The sequence below is a fragment of the Thermobia domestica genome, chromosome 6, assembly GCF_964235325.1.
Source record: "Thermobia domestica chromosome 6, izTheDome1.hap1.1, whole genome shotgun sequence".
NCBI lineage: Eukaryota > Metazoa > Arthropoda > Insecta > Zygentoma > Lepismatidae > Thermobia > Thermobia domestica.
Window position 1 is genome coordinate 76,123,245 of NC_137459.1, and position 21,913 is coordinate 76,145,157.

At 33.5% G+C, this 21,913-nt stretch overlaps 1 protein-coding gene across 1 annotated transcript in view; it reads left to right on the forward strand.

Moving 5' to 3' along the window:
• The first annotated feature begins 6,649 nt into the window (after positions 1-6,649).
• PIG-B (phosphatidylinositol glycan anchor biosynthesis class B) overlaps positions 6,650-21,913 on the forward strand; it is a 28,757-nt gene continuing 13,493 nt past the window's right edge. Inside the window, exons 1-4 of the mRNA XM_081760678.1 lie at positions 6,650-6,957; positions 15,507-15,658; positions 18,062-18,179; positions 20,152-20,377. Of these exons, the coding sequence (XP_081616804.1) occupies positions 15,531-15,658; positions 18,062-18,179; positions 20,152-20,377 (472 nt within the window). The 5' untranslated portion in view covers positions 6,650-6,957; positions 15,507-15,530. The remainder of the gene's footprint in view (positions 6,958-15,506; positions 15,659-18,061; positions 18,180-20,151; positions 20,378-21,913) is intronic.

Consider the following 21,913-nt stretch of genomic DNA (forward strand, 5'->3'; position numbering starts at 1 on the left):
ATGACGTCATAAAAAATTTGCTGACTCGACTAGATATACGCGGACCCCTACTACTGTCATAACTCATTTCATAGCCGTTTACTGATTTTAAAATTTTAATTGTCTTGAAGAAATATTTGTGAATAAGTTTTTGAGAGATGAACCGTTCGGTAAGCCATAGCCGAATCCAGACATTGATATTGCTTGAAATGAAGTTTAATCAAGCTTTATCTCAACAGACAGCCCTAACTTGAGAACCGTTTTAGTGCATTTTTGTTTCAAATCAACGGCCAGAATAATCGGACTTTTTTTCGTATCATCTTGAAAGCACGCAAAGCTTCTTAGAACGGTTATAGGCGTTATGCTACGTAAAAACCCGAATCCCTACCACAGAGCAAACATAAACGCACATTTCAAGACCTTGAATCGAACGTGGCACCATTTTAAGAAAAGGTTACTTACCACAGCGATTCCCATCCCGATGTGTTCAGTCCATCCCGCTTAAGTGAAACGGCAAAATGCTAAGATGTGCAAATTCGTTCAGGCTGACATTAATGATCTATTGCTCTCTCTCTCTATCTCTCTCTCCTGTGATAACAAAGTACAACTCAAGATAGGTTGAATGCTTGAATTTCGTAATGAAAACAAATGCGATTACCTGTGGCAAGGTCGGTTAAAATGATTTCTGCAAGTGTCAGCATCAGCTGTACTTCCTTGAGAACGACAACGTTTCATGGAAAGACTGACAAATGAAGTTTACACACTGTTGTGAAACAGCGATCCTTAATAGTAGACACTTATCGCGAACCATAATTCAGAACTCTGGCGAGGGAAGAAATCAAACTAACATCACAAACACGATTTCAAGAAATCCTATTTCAGAGCACGAAGCATAATACCAAGATGACTGAGCTAACAAAAATGCAAATGCTACATTCTTTATCTATGACGAAACTAAGTGATTTCAAGTGCAGAATCAACATATCTTTGAATGGAAAATCAATCGGTTTATAGTATAATGCCGTTTCAAAAGCTTGGCTGGGTCGGGTTGAGAAGCGCTGTGGTAAGTAACCTTTTCTTAAAATGGTCCCAGGTTCGATTCAAGGCCTTGAAATATGCGTTTATGTTTGTTCTGTGGTAGGGATTCGGGTTTTTACGTAGCGTAACGCCTATAACCGTTCTAAGAAGCCTTGCGTGCTTTCAAGATGATACGAAAAAAAAGTCCGATTATGGCTGGCCGTTGATCTGAAACGGTTCGTAAGCTAGGGCTGTCTGATGAGATAAAGCTTGATTAAACTTCATTTCAAGCAATATCAATGTCTGGATTCGGCTATGGCTTACCGAACAGTTCATCTCTCTAAAACTTAGTCCCAAATATTTCTTCAAGACAATTAAAATTTTAAAATCAGTAAACGGCTATGAAATGAGTTATGACCAAACATATCATTGCTATTTTTTAATATGGAGTTTTCTCGTCATCTGACATGATAAACCTTTATGACTATAAAACTTGAATAGAGCATAGTTATCGATGAAAAGTTTCCTTTGCCCAACATTGGTTAATCCCTACCTCTAACTTTTAGTACGACCTTGAAATCTATTCATTAATTTTACACTTTGATTAGTCGAAAACGTTCATTTGTTGTAAACCGTTTATTTCTAAGGTGTAATCTAATTAAGTGATCACTTTCAAACCTCTGCTTATTTTTTTTCAAAAAGTTTGTATGAAAATTTCGAATTATTTTTGTTCGAAACTTTAAATTTTCAGTTCGAAAATTTTGGTTTCAAATTTTAGGTTTTCTAGTTATAAGAAATTAGTTTCAACCTCTTTTGGTTCGAAAATTTTGATTTCATGTTTCGAAAAATTTTAGTTTACATTTCTAGTTTCAAAATTTCAGTGTGAAATTGTTTGATTTGAAAAAATTTGAAATCAAATTTTTTATTTCATCTTTTTTCTTCGAAAATTTGTAGTTTTCCAAAATTTGTTTCGAAAACTTTTAATTCTAAAATTTCAGTTTGAATTTTTTCTTTGATTTGAAATTTCGAATTCGAAAAAAAATATTTCGTTTTTTGTTCGAAAATTTTAGCTTCAACTTTTCTAGTTCTAAAATTTGGTTTCCACTTTTTTTAATTAGAAAATTCTGATTTGAAAATTTCAAGTTATAAAAATTTTAGTTTGACACAGGTTGAAACTTTTATTTCGAAAATTTCAGTTCAATTTTTTTTATTTTAAACTTTTGAGTTCTAGAAATTTTAGTTTCAAATTTTCACTTGAACTTTTGTAATAACTGGAAAATAGTGAAGGCTCAAAATTTAATCGATTAGTTAAAGACCGTTTATTTGTTAATCGACAATAACATTTTAAAACACATTTTTCTGACCAGAACAAAATGAATTATTTAGGTTAGGTTAGGTCCTTGAAAATGTAACAAAAATCGTATAATTATTAAATAATTCATTTTGTTCTGGTCAGAAAAATGTGTTTTAAAATGTTATTGTGATTATCCAGAACCATGGAGTATATTTATTCGTTAATCGAATAGTTAAAAACCGTTTATTTGTTAATCGAATAGTTAAAAACCGTTTATGTGTTAATCGAATAGTTAAAACCAGATAAGGTTTGACGGTTAACCGTGAAACCATTCCCTCTTTGCACTCACTGAAAAATTTTGGCTAAAATATTTTGAGATGATTTTAACTAAACCGTCAATGTTATTTAAGATATAAATTACACGAACTAACACCAAGACCAAGAAGGTAACCTTAAAGTATCGTGGTTCCCTCTTATCAAAAAGCTTAACAGGAGTGCATTAAGGTATGCAAATCCTCATTATATGTAAATAAAGTGACAGTAAATTCTACTTTGAAGAGCTCACACAACGTCTATGTAGAGCATAAATCCAAAACAGCACAAAAATTTGTTAATATCAGTCATATAAGCCATCATCGACAATCAAACTCATGACCTTCGGAAACTAAATATAGTCTGTGCATGCCTATAACGTAATAAAGAGAATACGTGAGGTTAGAATCCGTCCGAAATTATATTTTTAGCAATTTTAGGTGATCAAATACTAAAATTAGTTCTAGAGACCATGACTTTGGTTCTGCCAAATTAACACCACCACTCATTAAATTTTAGTGTTCGTTGATGTACCCATGCCCTATAAAAGACTATAATCATGACGTCATTATTATTTATTCACGAACGAAAACGAAAGGTAGTAACTAGGTTCAGCTCATCACTTCCCTTTTTTACCTTCTCTACGAATGAATGCATTCTTTCAAAGTAAACCATTACACATATATGTTCTTATTTTGTCATAAGAAATAACTTCTCAATGTTATCTCGTTACATAAGTATGATTAATCGTTATTACAATGAACTAATCAGTTTTAAGCGAAACGTAAATGTGACGTCACAGACAAAAACAAGAGGTACTAACTAGGTCCAAAATAACATCATCTCATCCCTTTTCTCCTTCTCAAAGAATGAATATATCTTTTTCAAAGTAAACCATTACACACTATTTGACAATTAAACACCGTACTTGTTCAAACAAACAATGCCAACAATACTGTGACAACGAATTCGTAAGCTTGTGTAACACGATATAGTTGATGATTCTTTTTCAACTTATGATTGTAAGTCAATACACAAAGAAGCTTTTTAAATCTTTCCAACAGTTTTATTTAATCCACAAACGAATACAATAAAAATTATTATTGTTAATCAAGTCCGGGATCGCCCCTCCCCCTCTTTTATGCGTCTCAAATAAATGTATGCTTTCCTGGACACACTTTTTGACAATTGAATATCGTGGTTCGAATCCCATAAGTCCCGTAAATGAAAAGTATACCTTAACCAAAAATCAAGTATTCCTCCCAAAGTTTTCGAGTTAAGTTTAACGTCCTGTTCAGTAGCGAGGATAAAACCTACTAATTAATGTGAAATCCAAACCGCATGAGCTCCTTCCGGGAATCGAACCCTGGTTTCCCACGTTAAAGGCGCATACGCTAACCGGTTAGCCACGGAGGAACTCCAAAGTTTTCGAGTTTCATATTAATACTAATACTAATTTATACTATTACTGGGTCTGCTAATTCATAATGTAATAGGTCATCAAGGAAGAGATCAAACCTTGTTTTGGTAATTTTATATCCATAAAAGGGAACGAAACAAGCCATCATAAGCTCTAAGCTAAAAATCGCAGTTCAGTGACGTCAAACGAACATATTAGCTCGAACCAAATACTTCTAATTCATTCATACCAGTAGAGGTGCGGTGGCTCAGTGGTAGGGCGTTCACCTCTGCTGTATGTGGTGCTTGGTTCAAACCCTGCGAAAATATTTTGTGGTGGGCAAGATTATGCTCGGGATACTCCAATTTTCTCCCACACTTTCATTCATTTCTCATCGTCATCGTCTCCTTTAGCCTAAACGGCATAATCGTGGGACGTAAAACTAAAGATTTCATTTGCACCAGTGTTAGTGCATCTCATCAAAGGGATAACAATCTCCTAATTTTATGCCATAAAAGGGAACGAAAATAAAAAAAAGCATTCGTAAACCTGTACTATTTCATAACGTAATGAATCATCAAGACCATATTTTTAGTAATTTAAAGAATCATTATAACATCTGATCCAAAACTCCCAATTCAATGACGTCATAGCAGGGCCAAGGTACCTCTGACTCATTCGCACCAGCGTGCATGGCCCCCTAAATAAGCATAAGCAAAATTTCAATAGGTGACGCAATCCCGGGTCAAAGCATCCCTGATTCATTCACTATGGTCCATGGTGGCCCCAAATTGGATAATCAAAAGTTCGATCAGGTGCTGCGAGTACTACTGTCGCTCATTATGTGCCAAGTGGGGAATTGCATGAACGTTCCCCTCCAAGCAAGCGAAGAATGTGAGAAAACATTTTGACGAACTATGTGAAGATGAGAGGTTAACAGTGCCCATGATCGACACCATCTACTCCCAGTTACACAATCGTTTGAAAGGGATGAAATCAATCGTAAACATGTACAGAGTCATTCAGCCTTCTTTTGCCTCCAATGCCTCTGACGACGTTCTCCGAAAAGAAGCTTTTAAATTTTCGGAGTCGTCTTCCAACGATGTTTCACCACACTTCCCGGCACAAATTTAATCAATCAGAACAGAACATCTTTCAAAGACCAACTTAGAAAAATCACTTATGTCAGAGTTTGCAGATCTGTTGCTGATAAAACAGTACTTTAGTGTCTAGTTACCCTGAGTTGTGTACTGCTCTTTATTTGTACCTAACAATACCTGTAACAGTTGTAAAGGCAGAGAGATCCTTTTCCAAGCTAAAGCTCATTAAAAACTATTTACGTACTTCAATGAGTCAGGAACGACTTTCTGCGTTAGCATTGCTTTCAATTGAAAATCACAGGGCAAGGCAATTAAATTTTTCTAAAATAATTGATGCATTTGCTAACAAGAAGGCAAGAAAAATAAACCTTTTAAGTAAATTGAAAGCCCTATTAATTCTTCCAAAACTATAAAAACACTGCAGCTGAAAGACATGTACAAAAAGATGTTTCGGAAGCTCCTGCTTCCTTCATCACTTTAGTGAACAACAACACAGAATAAAACTTATAAAGGAAGCTAGAAGTTTCGAAAAATCTTTTTGTATATGTCTTTCAGCTGCTATTATTAAATAGTGTTTGGAGAATTTGAGTATTAAAATGTCATCATCGCTCGCTAAATATGTTTGTGAAAGCCCTATTGTTAATTTACATATTATTACAATAATTCTGATACTATATATATATATATGTTTGCAGGGTATATTTTAAGTTTGCAACTATTTGTTCCTTCCACAAGTAGCGTAAAATTTTGTAATTTACCAACACAATTTTCCATTCTGGCTTCTTTGTAATATTCAATGATATAATCCTATATTATAGCTACAATACAAGTTGTATATATTGCACAGTCTGCAAAATATTTATACTAAGTTGACTACAAATCCTATATTTGATGTTTTATTTGTATAATTTATATAATGTTCATGAAAACTTTAAATAAATGCTGAAAACATCTACCAAGTTTTAAGTTATTTCATCCTGCTTGAAAAGTAATTTAAAAAAAAAAAAAATAGAAAATTCTTGTAACATTTTATTTTAATTTATTTATTTATATGAATTTCCCATGATTAAGGTTATTATCTTTTCTTCTGTCTGGTTAAAAAATATAATTTTACAAACAACGTGTAACTTAAAAACTATAAATGGTATTAAATGTACTGCTAATTATGTGCTTGTATCTCAAAAATAAAAAGGTGATTATATCAAACAACATTTTACTTTTTCTAAGGGGGCCCTCTGGCCAATGTCTGCCACTGTGCCCCGCCTGGCCTTGTTACGCCACTGGCCGGAATCCCCCGTGTGGCATTCTCTGATCCAATTTACTACGTATTGATAAGAAAATCGTCATTTTGCGGCCCGTAACTCCGTAATTAATTTCGCAAACTTATTACCAAGAGTTCTTAATGGATAGTTTACGTTGTATTATAGCCCGCATATTTGCGGCGATTGGCACGGAATAAGGCGCTTAATCTGTTTACCTAGCCATAAATATATAGAACTGGCAACGCTGTTCGGCAGACGCTCTCCCTTGCACCTACATGCAAGTGTTCAAAATAAACACTCCCACAATTCTGTGCTAAGTAAAAGAATTTAAAGGCTACACGCTTTCACCATTAACGGCACCTTTGATATGAGTTTACAGATCTTAGTTATTTCTGCTTCACTACGAAATTATTTTTGTCCACAAAAGCTATAAAAGGAATTCATTAACTTGGGTATTGTTGGTGCCATACAATTATAGATATTTTTATTTTATTTTTGTTTTTCAGTTTTGTAGTCTAACCCCGTGCAGTAATGAAAACTGAAAATAAGAGTACTATGTTTTCTAAGAGCGGCAAGAGTTACTAGACGTAGGAGGTAAGTTACAGTAAATGTAAAGATTGTTGTTTGTAACAAATCGTTACTGTATATTAAATTCTTGTTTGTTTTAGAATTAGATATGGTGTTTCTGGTAGAAAGGTAAGTTGAGATCGGAAAACAGTAATTGTTTTAAAGCAAGAGTTGTTACAGTACTGTTATGGGTTGGAAGATGATAGCGTCCCTTCTGATGAAGAGTGCAAGTGTAACAAAATCAACACAATCATGTTATTAGTGTTCTTGCACGTGTAAGTTTTTGGTATCAATACAAGTTAGAGAGGGGTTAGTGTAGTATTACAATATGAGATTTTACTTCCTTTGCTAAAATATTGTTTATATCCATGGTTTGAATGGAGTACATCTACGTACCACAAAAAGATAAATTATTGCTGAGGTATAAATATTCGTATAAGTTTATGAAAGAAATTTGTATTATTCAAGTATTTCGGATGAAACTATAAGTTTTTGCAATACTTAAGCGTGTTAAGCGAAGCTGTCGGCAGTGCTGTTCTTAGAGGAATAGCCAGGGAGAAAGCGCCCATGTAACTGGTAAGTTATGTTGCCAGTGTATCGATTCTCATGGCCATTGTTCCTTGCTTTTTAGTCTAGATTGCATGTAATTCAAGTAGCTCCCTAATTAAACCACAAGTTCGAGTCAATGTAAAAAATTTAATTCCCCAGGAACCTGGGATTAAATTTTTGCAGTTCGTCGTTTTATAACTAGCTTTTAGATCATAATGGTTTATTTTGTATTAGTTGTAGATTACACTTAAGACATGTTTTTACCAAGTAACTAGTTGTTTGGAATAGTTCGGTAGAATTGGTTCCTTAGGAATCGAATTGATTAGAAGTCGTGGCGTTCTCTGTTTTTATTCTGGTGCTGCTCAAGTTTTGGCCCACCTCATTTCGGAATAATTACAAGTAAAATTCAAGACTAGATGAAAAGACATATTTATAAGGAACAAATTTTTGCAGGCGACAAAATTAAATACGTAATAATACAGCAGTATTTCAGGGTTACTAGTGTAAAACCATTACAAGTGCTTTACGACGCATAAAATAAGTAGGTACATATGAAAGATGACAGAAGTAGATACAATTTTCAACTGCGGTATATTTCTGCACAGTGTACAGAAGCTGCATTTTATGTTTACAAGTGAAGCGTTACTAGTGTGAAACCATTGCAAGTGCTATTGGAACTCGTATCATTGCCAAAACCCACTTGTTTTCATTGCCCTCGCATATGCGTATAACCTACCTTCGCTGACAGAGCAGGACGTTTGGGCGCAGAGCCTTATATAAATAGGTTAATATGCTTAGATGGGTTATAATGTATTTCATAATTAGAATCCGGATGTTTACGCACTGAAAGCCTTAAAAAGCAGGGTTGGCAAAAAACATGGTTTTTATTGATAAAATAAAAAAAAGTTTTTTTTGTTTAAACCAGGTTTTTTTTGGGGGGGGGGGGTAAATAATTTGCTCTATGTATTTATATCACATATGGACAGAAATAAGTTTGTTTGGCTTGGTGTTATTATACAACAATCGGGTTACGCTGGAAGGGTTTACATAAGCTTAAAGCGAAATCCAAACAACTTCTCGGCTTACAACCGAGATTAACTGGCGATACACCGAAACCGAAACTAGGATTAACTGGTGATACGTCTGCCGGCTTACTCACGAAGGACTCCTGATAAAAATACATTGTACTGATCTTTACATATTTGTTAATATAATTGTCACGAGCCATTTCAGAAGGACAAAAAAATAAAAAGTTGCACAAGTGAAACCATTATACAGAATTACATATGGACAATTTCAAAATACTGCAGGGTATAGAAGAACTAAATTTATTACAAGTTAGTTTACTACGATTTTTATTAGTCCAAGTTAATGAAAAAGAACGAGTTAATTTGCATATCAGTAAGAAAAGTGAATAAAGATACGAATTATTTGAATCCACTTTGGTTCTGACCCATTTATACATAAATTGATACCAAATATACTTCTGATTTCAATAAATGGCTCTCGTGGGGTTTGTATGCTTCCCCCCCAAAGTACGTAATTTCGATGTATTTTATCAATAGTAAACATTATTAAAACGAAACAATATTTAGAATTTTTCTTTTATTGCAGTTGCATAACAGTAATAACAAACTATAAAAAATCACAAAAGAAACATTCATGAACTTATATATAAAAAGTTGCTTTTGCAGTATAATCTCTTTGAGTAATGAATGGGGATAATTTAGTTCTCAATATAATACGAATAATATACGGGAGTGAAACGTGATAACCCACAAATGTGTCGTCAAGGTTTTACGAACACTTATACTTTACGAACATTTTTGGTTTAAAGCAGTTTTTTTTAAAAAAAAAAAAAAAGCTGGTTTAAACCAACCAATCCTATTAAAAAGACACTAATATCACAAAAGTTCTGTCATAAAAAATAACTTCGCAATTTAAAAGATTCAGAAAGGTGAAATTTAACCTGTTTTTTTTTCTTTTTTTCTTTTTCTTTTTTTTTTTTTTAAGAAAAAGGCCATCTTCAAAAACTCTAAATTTTCGCAGTTATAATATGTCCTATGGTAAACAGTCACCGAAAGTCTCAGTTGCATTAAATGCTTGGTCTAGTTCTAGTAGATTTTTATATAATGCAGAAAAAAAAATAAATACGGGTCGAATTTTTTTTTTTTTTCAGAATGACATCCTAATTCCAGGAAAATCGGAGACAATGACCTGCAGAATTTTTTTTTTTTTTTTTTTTTTTTTTTTTTTGAGAATTCCTATTAAAATATTACAGCCTGCCAATAGTAAATTTTATTAGGTTCATTGTTCCTCTTTCAATGTATAGTTAGTGCCTATTTTTATGAAATCTGAAATAACTTTCTATTAATACAATGGAGTCTCAAGTATCCGGCCTAATAGGCATATCAGATAACGAAAAAGCATTCAATAAATACTTCCTGAACCAACTGTACATACCATTAGAGACATTTTTATTCCACTAACAGCTCTTATTCATTTTTTCGTACCTCTTGGTACAGGCCAATACTTAATAAACATTTCTTGTACAGTTCGTTTTAATAATTTATCATAGAAAGAGAAAGTACAAAATAAAAATATATACAGTATTGTACACATTTTAATTGTACCTACAGGATTGTGCACAAGTCTTTAAACTAACTGGGCATTAATGAAAAAATGTATTTTGCAACAATTATTTCGATTGGTGTGCCAAAAGTTGATCTGCACATTTATTCTTATACAATAATTATTGCCTATTTAAGGTGCCTATAAATTCAGGACCATACCAACTTACTTTCTCAGTAATCTAAACTTCAAGTTCAAATGTGTAATGTTCAAAATAAAAGATACACTGAGAACTACTATTTTTTCCGATTCCTGAAAATCATACGACTGCTTCAGCGGTAGAGGTTACAGAAACATAAAACTAACCCTTGTACTGAATTTCTTTCAACATTAAAGTATTTCTTAAGAGTCACTGCCAATCACACACAGAAATCATTTAATGTAGATTAGGAGCCGCTTATTATACACTTCAGGGCAAGCCCCCTACCCATTAGAGACTATTTATTACTAGACATCAAAGTCAGGGAACAGATAAATGACAAACATAACAGAAAAATTTAAATACCTTAAATTTCAACTTGTATATAGCTCAGCAGCATGTTTTAGCAATATAGAGTATTTCTGGCCAATACCAGGTAACATTTTTAGAAAAATTTGTTTTCGTAACATTTAAATTGTAACATTATTCGCTTGAATCCATGCGTGAAATTTAAAATTCTCTTAAAATGAGATCATAAGTTCACTAAGGGAATCATTTTCGTGCGATCTTCCCGAAAAGTTGAATACGACTTGTACATTTCGGGTCACAAAAACCTAATCTGCCTTCCAAAAACCAAGTCCAAAGAAATGAACGTAGATCCTTACGCTCCTCAAGTGTGTTGGTTGCAGGGAAATATATTTTTACTCCATTCTGCCACAGAGTAACGTGCGTAAATGTCTAGAAGGTGTCTACAAGAGAAATAGACCATGTTGGACATGGTCGCCAGGTAAGTATCTACATGTAGAAAACGGGAACATGATGACAATAAAAAATAAATTAGTTAAGAGCTGGCATATTGAGTAATGCATGATTGAAATCTGTAGTAGATGCAGAATCTCATGATACTGGGATACACGGATGGAAGTCTGCTCTTAGTGTAGGTGTGGGGTAATATTTTGTACTGTTTGATGTTTTGATTAGAACTGAAGATAGAAAATATATATATATATATATATATATATATATATATATATATATATATATATATGAAATATTTATTTCGACAAATAAAAATGGTGGAAGCTTATACGCTGATCACACACCAAATAACTGAAATCCATCTCGTCGACCATAGCTGTTTATGGACTGCAATGGAAGAGAACTTAACTTAGTTATTAGCTGTAAAAATACTCTTAGCTTCTATTAATAGAACAATAATTTTAGGAATTAAAAAAAAAAAAAAATCAAAGATTGCGATTATGGTCAATAATTAGTTTTTGGATCAGGGGCCACACAATTTTTTAACGGCCCTTAATCAAGTTTTCGTATTTCTGCAGAATAAGCACATCATACTGAGTTAACTGATAGTTTGGGTTTGGCTACACTATATGTAGTTCTCCAGATATAAAAGGTACAAGAGAATTTTTGATTGAAGTATACCTTAAATTGTGGTTTCTTGGGAAATCTGTGGCAACTTGGAAAACATATTATATATATAGTTACATTCTATAATAGTGAGAGAACTATGACAGATATGTCGTTTTCTTCCAAACCAATGAAAAGTAGCCACCTAAAAGGAAGCAAGATGGATTGTCATAAGTGCTGTGTCTTATTTATAGACTGGTATAAAAATTCTCACAGCAGTTGATACTTTTTTTTTTTTTTTTTTTTAATTTTCTGTAAATTGTCCCTATGTTTCAGTGATGAAAACTGATGTTTACCTGGTTGTGCTAAATATCATTGCTTTCATAAGTTTCCTAATGAAACGAATTAGCTTTACATTTCCACTTCCTTTCTGGGTCAATCTGTGGCAATTTTTTTTTTTTATTTCCTTCCTTACGCTAATGTGCTAATTCAACGTCTATTGACCTTTAACTGCGATGTTCCCACATAGTGCAATTCTCGTCTCAGGACGAGGACTCGAAAGGCATACAATTGTATATATTTTTCCCTATATATAAACTTCTAGAATAGTGCTCTGTAGTACGTCGGCGCTATTTTTACAACACCTGGTATATATATATATATAATATAATGTTTACAAACATCTTACGCTACTTTACTGAAAAAAAATGTTTTAAGGGTCCTACCTACAATAAAAAAACAGATACCCACTATATGGGCAGTAAAATGTGTTAACCCATACCAGTTCTTCAAAGTTTGTTTTACTTTCTTACAGGGTGGATTGATTTAAATCAGTTGATTTTTTAAAATAAAAATCACTGATTGAAATCAAATTCCGAAATAAATAATTTTAAAGTGGAAATAAGTAAAGTTCCCTTTCTGTTGTGTTATTTTGATTATGAAGATAATAATCATAATACAATGAAACTCAAATGTATATACAGCACAATATGGAAACGAGTGTTATGTAGAGGATGATTAGGGAAAATCCCGTTTTGAACGGGTAACGAGAGAAACCTGCTGTCTTCTTCTCGTAACATTGGGTTTTTAAATCGTTAACTATTCCACCGGGGAAATCATCATCGACATTTAAGACGAAAATTCTTTTGTGTTCGCGTCTGTTCATTCGTTCCCAGATAATGGGGCGTATTTAGAGAGGTCCGATTCCCTCTCCGAAACTTATTATTATTTTAAGATTTTATAACTGTACCCGAAATTTATGTATTTCGTGCCGATTTTTTAAAAATATACCCCTGCCAAATATCAGTAACTTTTATGAAAAAAAAGTGTCATGTTGATAAACGTTGCTGCACTTTTTCTTTTTTTTCTTAATATATAAGAAACATTGTTCGGGATTGAAATAGGTTAAACGATGGGGGATTAATTCAAAATTAAACTCCAATACTTTCACTTAAATGGCATAATTAACATTTAATACTAATTTCTAATGTTTTTTTCTTCAGTTCGCGACTTGTATTATACGAGGAGAAGGATTTGATTTAAATCAACAAAAATGATTTTTTAAAAAAAAATCGTGATTTTTTTTCCACCCTGCTTGTCTACTACGTTCTAACATATAGTGACTTTAGTGTGTCTTGAAGCTTATAGTGACATTGCATGAAAATGTGGTTTTACTTTATTTCCTGAAATCTTCAACCCTTTTGGTGATATGTTACCAGAAAACAACATAATGTTATCAAATATTCTTGCACCGTGCTGACTTCGATGAGCTTTTGATGACTTCAAAGATCACCATACAGGGGCATGATGTAGGGACACTCAACTGACAGTGAAACAAGCACGTAAAACAGGCGGTTAGTTATCATAATCTATTCGTAGGTGTAACATTGCTCCTACTGCCATATTTCTCCTTTTTTAATTGTTCCAGATTTTAAAATATCACATTTACAACTTAAAAGTACCATATTTTTAGTATGGTAGTGTTGTTTGATCGTACATCGTACAGGCAAGCAAATTATGACATACATACAATAATACTATCGTTCGATTCCCAACCCTGTCTGTTAGGAAAATACAGGGAAGATAAGTCAGGCCTAATGAAATTCAAGAGGATCTGGACTCTTTTTCTGCACTTAGTGTCTGGAAGGCAGTCTAGATTTCTGTGACCAGAACTGTTCAACTTATGACGTTTAACGTTCAGTTCTTCATTAACTAAAAAATACCTATATTTAAAGAAAATGTATGACTATTACTTTCCGTATCACATACTTCACATGACAAACGAAATAAATTTAAATAAGAAATTCATCATCTGTAAACAATACGTTCATTCCTAAATTAATCTTTAAACTAACGTCAAACTGACATCGGCACATGTATTATACGATTCAAGTCGCCCACCTGATAGAACATAACTTACAACCTATGATACCACGTGACTCCAAACGGAATCCATAATTCTCTGCTCCAGGTACTTCGTTGGGATAGTGTTTCAGATCCCTAGTAAATAAATATACCTTGTCTCACATTGCCTTGGTGCTGAAAAGGACGTTATAGTTCTTCCAACATAGTTCTTCATAAACACTAAAAATCATACCTTTCAAGTACTCTGTTCGAACGTACTAGCTTAATTTTAGATATATGGGGCATGTCTTCCGAGCAGAATATTAACAACTTTTTTGGAACTTAGGTAATTACTAGATTAGAACAAAAATTTAATTATTATGTTATATATGTAAACGAAAATGAAGCTCGTTTAGTCGTTACCTAAATGAAAAAAAAGAAAGAAAAGAAACGGACTAAACACTATACATCTGAAAATATCTCACTATTTGAAAATATAGTACTCACCTGTTTGTATTCCTTAATGCAGAATAAACTCATGACATTAAGATTAGTGGCAGGAAATAACACAGCCCTGAGAAATAGAAATAACAGCTTTAATATGTAAAGTTTGTTGGAGTGCACTTTACACACATCAATTTAGGAGGGAGTCAGATTTTTTTAGCATGAAGAATTTCACTTTCTGTGTAAAAGATAATGCAGACAATTGGCTTCTCCCTAAATTGATGATGTGTGTAGAGTATATAAGTTTGAAATTTTCACTGATACTGAAAGAATAAACATATAAAGATCTCAATATAATATACATGTATTAAGCCTCATTAATCCTCGTTAAAGGTTACTCGTGGATGTAACTGAAATATTGGAAGGTTTATTTTACATTAAGGAATACAAATCTAGGTAAGTACTATAGTTACATTGAACCATATATGCCGTACGTTCTATCAGTCAATAACTCATTATTTGTTGATGCAGGTGTACATTTCTATTTTTAGTAATAACCGGATATGATTCCATTTTGTTCTCACCTAGTAAATACCTAAGTTTCCAACTTGATTCTAGTATTAAGTTCGAAAGATAGTAGTAACCCAGATACCGAAAATTGAGTCACGTTCTAAGAAAGGACACTTATAATCTACAGTTTCACAGTGTGTCTTTTAACGATATCAAACCAATTTAGCCGATATATGCTGAGGTACAATTTGTTTTCTGCATTCTATTATATATGTTTATTTATACAATTCGATACATTCTGTTAGCCCGGACACCTAAATATACCTGACTAAATTTCGAGGTAATATAAGAGTGTGGGTAATATTAGAGTTCGTTTGTAACAAAGGTAGCTAAACTTAACTCACCTAAAGAGGAAATGAAATAATGCGTAAAAAGTCTTGTTTGAAATTCAGCTTGATTTTAACTACAACGATATATTCACACTAATGTGAACTAAATTGAATCAGTCTGTACATGAGGTAAGTTTCTTCATTTCTTGCCCACAACTTTTATTTTTTTTTTATTTTCATTTTCATTAATTGAAGTTTCTTTGCAGGTTGAAGAAAAGGGATGAGAAACAATGAAACGACCGAGGCTGTTTGCTTTTTTCCTGTTTGTGAGGCTTTCATCTGTAGTTTTGGTTCAGTCGTCGTATGTTCCAGATGAATATTGGCAATCACTGGAAGTTGCACACAATTTAGCATTTGGGTATCCTTTTAGTTGGTTTATATTTGGGTTGTGTGTAGGTACAAAATAGACATAGTGGAATGATGTTTCTCAAAATTTAAGCTGAATTTCTTATACTGTCCACCGCTTCACATCCATATACCATAAGACAACATGCAGATATTGCTTTGTTGGAGGGCGGAGAGAGGGAACAAGTACGGTAGTAGTTGCTGTTTGGGATATGAGGCAAATAGAACATCGATTAACTCAACTAAATATCGTGAACTTTTTTTAACTTGCGAAAACTCTGGTTTTCATTTATAAAGTGTTGTAAATTAAATTACACTGATTTGATAGCACGTAAGGGTTCGTCCATGTCAGGTTTTCCAGAGAGAGAGAGAGAAAAAAATGGTTTCTTGACAATTTTGTAGCCAAATGCTATTTAATGTGGAGTTAGTACATGATTACAGAGTCCAAAATATATATAAGAACAACCTATCTTATGTCCAGTACACATTTAATTAAATTTGTATGCAAAATTGTCCAAATCCACCTATCACTTGACATTGAAATCGATAAATATGCAGTGTTCGAAAGCATACTACCCCGAGAAGGAATGTAATCTCATAGTTAATTGTTTTTGGGGTAAGTCGCTCTGAAAAGTACCATGTGGAAAATAAACATTGCAAGTTGCTCCCTTTACAAGTTACTATGTTTCAAAAATAGAAAATTAAAAATAAATAAATAAGAAATTGACACTGTATCGTTGTTGGGACAAAGCTGAAAATCTGAAATGTTGACAGATAAACTCTTCTTATGTATTATAGTGCTGTACAAATATCATGTTTGAGAATTATCCAGAAGTGAAGCTACAAGACGTTACAAGTCACACACACAGACAGAATAAATAAGTAAATAAATAAATAAAAACCTAGAAAATATATATTATGTGTACCAGTAATAAATGATAATATGATCTCAACTAATATGTACTACATTTAAGCGTACCTGTGTTACATGGGGTAAGTGACATGATGTAAATGTTAAATGAACGTGAAGGATTTGAAATTGTGAATAATTAGAAAATTGTTCATGGTTCCTTTAGGTGGGAATTAAAGAAGTTCCACAATATAAACAACTCAGGCCTATTTAGTCAGTAACACAGGTTGTATGTGGGGTGCTATGAAAACTTTTTGGTTCAAACAAAAATTTGCCATATTACTTAAACGTATTTTTCGCTCTTGGATCCTGTTTGTGACTACTGTGGTTTTTCATGAAGAAATTTTTACATTTCTTTGCTTAATTTGAGAGTAATGTCATATATTTTACCAGTAGATGTAAGTTCTAAGGCACTTAGTTTCTATAGAACATTGTTCATGGTCACCCAAGGTTCGTCTTTTGCAAACGGAAACTCAGTTTTTCCGCCACTATAATTGTTTCGTGTTTGAGAGGTCAGTGAGCTATTAATTGTTCACTTCTGTCCATACCAGATTTGTTTATAATGTTGTCTAACGTTGCGTCTGTTTTCCTTCATAATAAAACCTCCTTTAGACTTCTTTCACGTTGTCTCTTCTTTAACTTACAAACAGCTCATAGTTTTACTGCCATAGTATATACTGTCCATAGCTACAATATATATATATTCATAATAGAGCCCCTATGAAACTTACTACAACTGTTCTGCATGTATATTGCGCACAGTTTAAAATGCATTATTGAAATAAGGGAGCGTGCTATGCACGCGCATGGAACACCTGCAGAGTGCTGCTTTCGCGTGTTGCACGCTTATAGGACCAAATGTGTTTAAATGTGCTTGCTTACCATGCTATTCTCTCCGTGTTCCATTGTATTTGAGGTGTTCTTGCTACGAATTGAGTGAACATTCACTACTGAGCTAATAGCTGTATTCTAAATACTCGAAGATTTTTGAAGTTTTCAACGACAATAGTTATTCTGAATTAGTAAAATATTTGTCGGGTGCATATTAAGTCATCCATGTTTACGACTAGCCCAATCAGTCTGTCTCAGTCAGATTTCTTTTATTAATATTATTACCTCTCCTCACTGCCTTTGATATACAATGTCGATTATACCAACATAATGACAATTTTACCAATTTATTTTTGTTACAGTGATGTCTTTTGCAGTTCCCAACTTCATTGTGTATTTAGTATGAGTGCTATCGTTATTAGCCAAGTAATCAGTATTATCTAATTTTAGATTATTTTCCCTCTCCACGAACCTCCTAGATGAACCAATAAGCTTACATTTTGAGTTTCGAAACTTCTCTGCCGGCAATTTTGCTGTATACCTTGTGTATTAACATTGTATCATTGTGAGTGCTTGTTTAAATGAACTGTTTATCTTTCACTCGCAACTACTACTTGAATAGAACCAGTACTGATTTCTCTCTGTTTAATATTGAACTCCTTAACTTGGTCAAAGATACGGTTATCTAACATGGGAATGGAGAGAAGGACTTCGAAGCTACTTATATCCTGCAGTTATTGCATTTTTATATAAAATTGTTGAGTTTGTTGGCCTGGATTCCGTTCTTGTCTTAGTAAGTATTTATTTATTTATTCCATGTATTATTGTTGTTTTCTTTTCTAGATATGTCTTTCTATCAAAGCATGCTCTTTTCATCCGGAAGTACGATTATATTAACAATATCGTAAATTTTCTTGATTCAAATCTGTATTAGAGGTCTATGTGCTAAAACACCAAATCTGTAGGTATCAGTGATATATATGTACAGGGTGTTCCATAGTCACTCAACAGTTTTCATTGACGTAAGGATAAATATACCAAAAGGTGGATTCGCTATGAACATTAACCAGTACTTTTTTTTTTTTTTTTTTTTTTTTAATTAATACATACAGACATACGTACTTGCAGAAGACATTATCTTTAAACTTGATGGTCTTGTAACTCTACACATGATTCCCAGCGCTGTTCTGTAGGTCTCGAATCCCTCATTCAAACATAGCTGAAGTAATTCCTGCATAGATGTTGCATTACCTGTTCCACACTGGTGACTTTTATCTTCTATACCCGAGACTTACGAAAGCCCCAATAGTGAAAGTTCATTGAGATCGAGCGGTGACCAGGCAGCCCAAACCCTTGGTTATGTACGACCAATGCGCCTTCTCGGAAATGTGATATTAAGTAATTCACTTAGAGCAAAATGGGGTGATGCCTCATGCTGCATTACTCAAAATGCCATCCTGGATCAACTGAGGCGCCAAGTAGTTTTGCAGCATGTCTAGGTAGATGTCTTCCGTTATTATTTGCTCTCTAAACATGAATGGTCCATACAGTTTTCTTTGGTAATGCTATCCATACATTAACGTAAAGCGTGTCCCGTCCCCACTCTTAGCACCTCATTCGGCTGCTCAAGTGCCCAAATTACAATATTATGTCCGTTGGCTAACGCGCACGTCTGGAACATAACTTCATCGCTTTTAACAGAACATTTTCCATTAACCCTTCAAACGTAACAGCCTATGGCAGATCAAACCACGTCACTGCTTAGTCGTCTGCTTCCAAGTTATGTAAAATTTGCACGTGATAGGTTTGCTTCAATGTAAAGTATAATGTTTTCCAAACAGTACTTCGAGGAGTGCCAAGGTGCCTACTGAATCATCTTGTCGGTGCACATGGACTGCGGGTCAAGAGCGTGGTGAATGTTATGGATGGTTTCCTGTGAAACAGGTGACCTGCCAGATCGCTCTTCATGCACGCTGCCAGTTCTTTTGAATTTGTTGACAGTGTTCTTAATAGCTTGTCTTGTTGGAGGAGGTCTTTTGAACAACGGGTGAAATCATCTCGCACCTGTTCGTATGTCTAACCACGTAGACGACCGCATATCATCACTATTCACTCTTCAGTAGGAGTACATTTTCGCAGATCGGGTCAGATCAGATTACCTACAAAAAAGACGGAAATTTTGAGTGACCTTATAGATACCTATCTATACAGGTTTTTGTATGTAAGAGGTCAAGATTACTACATAATACAGAGAATTAATTTAGCAAAGACAAGTCATCAGTCTTGAGTGTTAGAAATTAGCAAATATCAACACTGACTGAAGAAGTAGTGTACCTTTCTTCGATTTCATAAAATCTTCGTATGTTTATCGAAATAATAAATGATGGATAAAGAATAAAAAGGACATTTCAGGTTCTTGTAAGAGTATGAGTGTTCAACTTCCGTTTACTGTTGAAAACTTGGGCTGCCCAACACGTTATTTTCGCCCGTAGAGACTGATTTTAAGGTATACATTGTATGTAGTGAAAGAGGGAGGAGACAAAACAGTCCAGTTAGACTGTTTTTCAGACAATGTGTGGAACAAGATGATGGGAGACCTACTCCTATAGAAATCAGATATATTTCTATTAGAACTAACCTATTTGGAAGTGAAGCCAGTTGGGCTTCATTCAGTATTGCTGCGGGCTTTTCTAAAAACTTTTAAGAGGGAATTATCTAAACCTGAAATAACAGTGAATTTCTTTTTCTTTTTTCTTTACTTTTAGACATTGCTACCAAGAATTTTGCAGGCAATTTTAAGTAGTGTAGCTGACTATTACTTTTGGCTGTGGGTATGCGAACAAACTGGAAGTCAAGGCAATTGGGCTGCATTCAGTGTGGCTACCTCATACTTCTGGTATTATTGTTCTTCCCGAACGCTTAGTAATACTTTGGAGACTGCCTTGACTGCACTTGCTCTCTATTTTTATCCATGGCAAGAGAAAAGAAGGGGTAAGTACACTATTCAAGCGTATAGCGATATCTTTTTTTTATAGATGTGAGTGTAGAGTACATATATGTATATACAGATATATATGGCGAAATTTATTTAAGAAACTCAGCAAACCAAAACTTTATTCTGTTTTATGGAACGTGACTGTGAAGGGTTTAAGGTTAATTAATATTTAGAATTTATCGGTCAAATTTGTGCGTCATTTATGGAGGGTATACTATTAACTTAACTATGGTCAAGGTTCATCATTAGAAAGAAGTTAGAACTGTCACTATAGTATTGTAGTTTTCCCGACTCACAATTAAATGGAAAATTAATATGATTTTATTTTTCTTTGTGCATATGCAACGCTATGTGTTATTGTTGATCAATTTGGAATGTTGCGAGAAAATTATCATTTAATTTCGACAATCATATCCAGTAAATTAATTGAGACAGGGCTTCTACCAGAACTAAAGCCGAAGCGGGTTATGACTAGAGTGCGGATCGATCTGCATTAAAACTTGCCTATATATGCATTAAAGGATACATATAAACTAACCAAATAAAATAACGAAATGTACATTTACTGCAACATTTTAAATATGTTTTACACAATACACTTTACTTCTGCACATATGAACGTTGTGGCTGCAATAAATTATAGTTAGGTTTTCAGTATTTCGTAGGACATTTTTTTTTTTTTTTTTAACGTTTTTCTGAAAGTGTTTTGTAAATGAAAAATGATATTTAGCATCACAAGTTGTAGCTGGACAGAACTTTAGAGATACTATTTCACCTACAAAATGTTTTAAAACTTGAGGTAATACACCACCTACTATTTACATTTGGTAAGAATTTCAGTCCCACATAATTCTATTACTGAAGCTGTTAAAATAAGGATTAAAAACAAACAAACAAACAAAAAAAAAAAAAAAATCCAACCTGTCCAGATAGGGTTTATTTCGAGACATTCAAAAGTTCGAGTGATGTGAAAAGTAGTAAACCTTGCTTTTCTAACAGAATAATTGTCTTAGGTAGTGACCAAAAATTGACATTAATGAAGGCTAGACAAACTAAATATTGTCAGCGTTGCAGACAGTATTCCTTGCTTCCTGTATTTATTTGGCTTTTTGTGGTTCTAAACAGTCTAGTACCTGAAAATGTACACCTTGTCTCAAAAAGGTTGAGCGCATTCTTTATTGGTGTTTTGAGGCAAAAATTTTCAAAGTCCAACTTCGGGTATCTTCGGGAAATAGTAAACCAGGTTCGAACCTCCAAGCCAGCCTTTGCAATCGGGAAAAAGTTTGCAGATGTGTTTTTCTTCTTTTAAATATAATAAGACTTGTTACCAAATGTACAAAAAAAGCAACATTGATTGAAATACTTAATGACACAATATTTCGAAACTTTGTATTAATGTCAGCTCATGTTTGTTTGTCATTTAGCTCTCCATACGTAATGGAACATTTAGATATGTAAACGAATCTTTCCATATGTAAAAGAATGCTCAAAGTTAAGACATAAAACATAATTATCGCCTGAGTACTAAAATA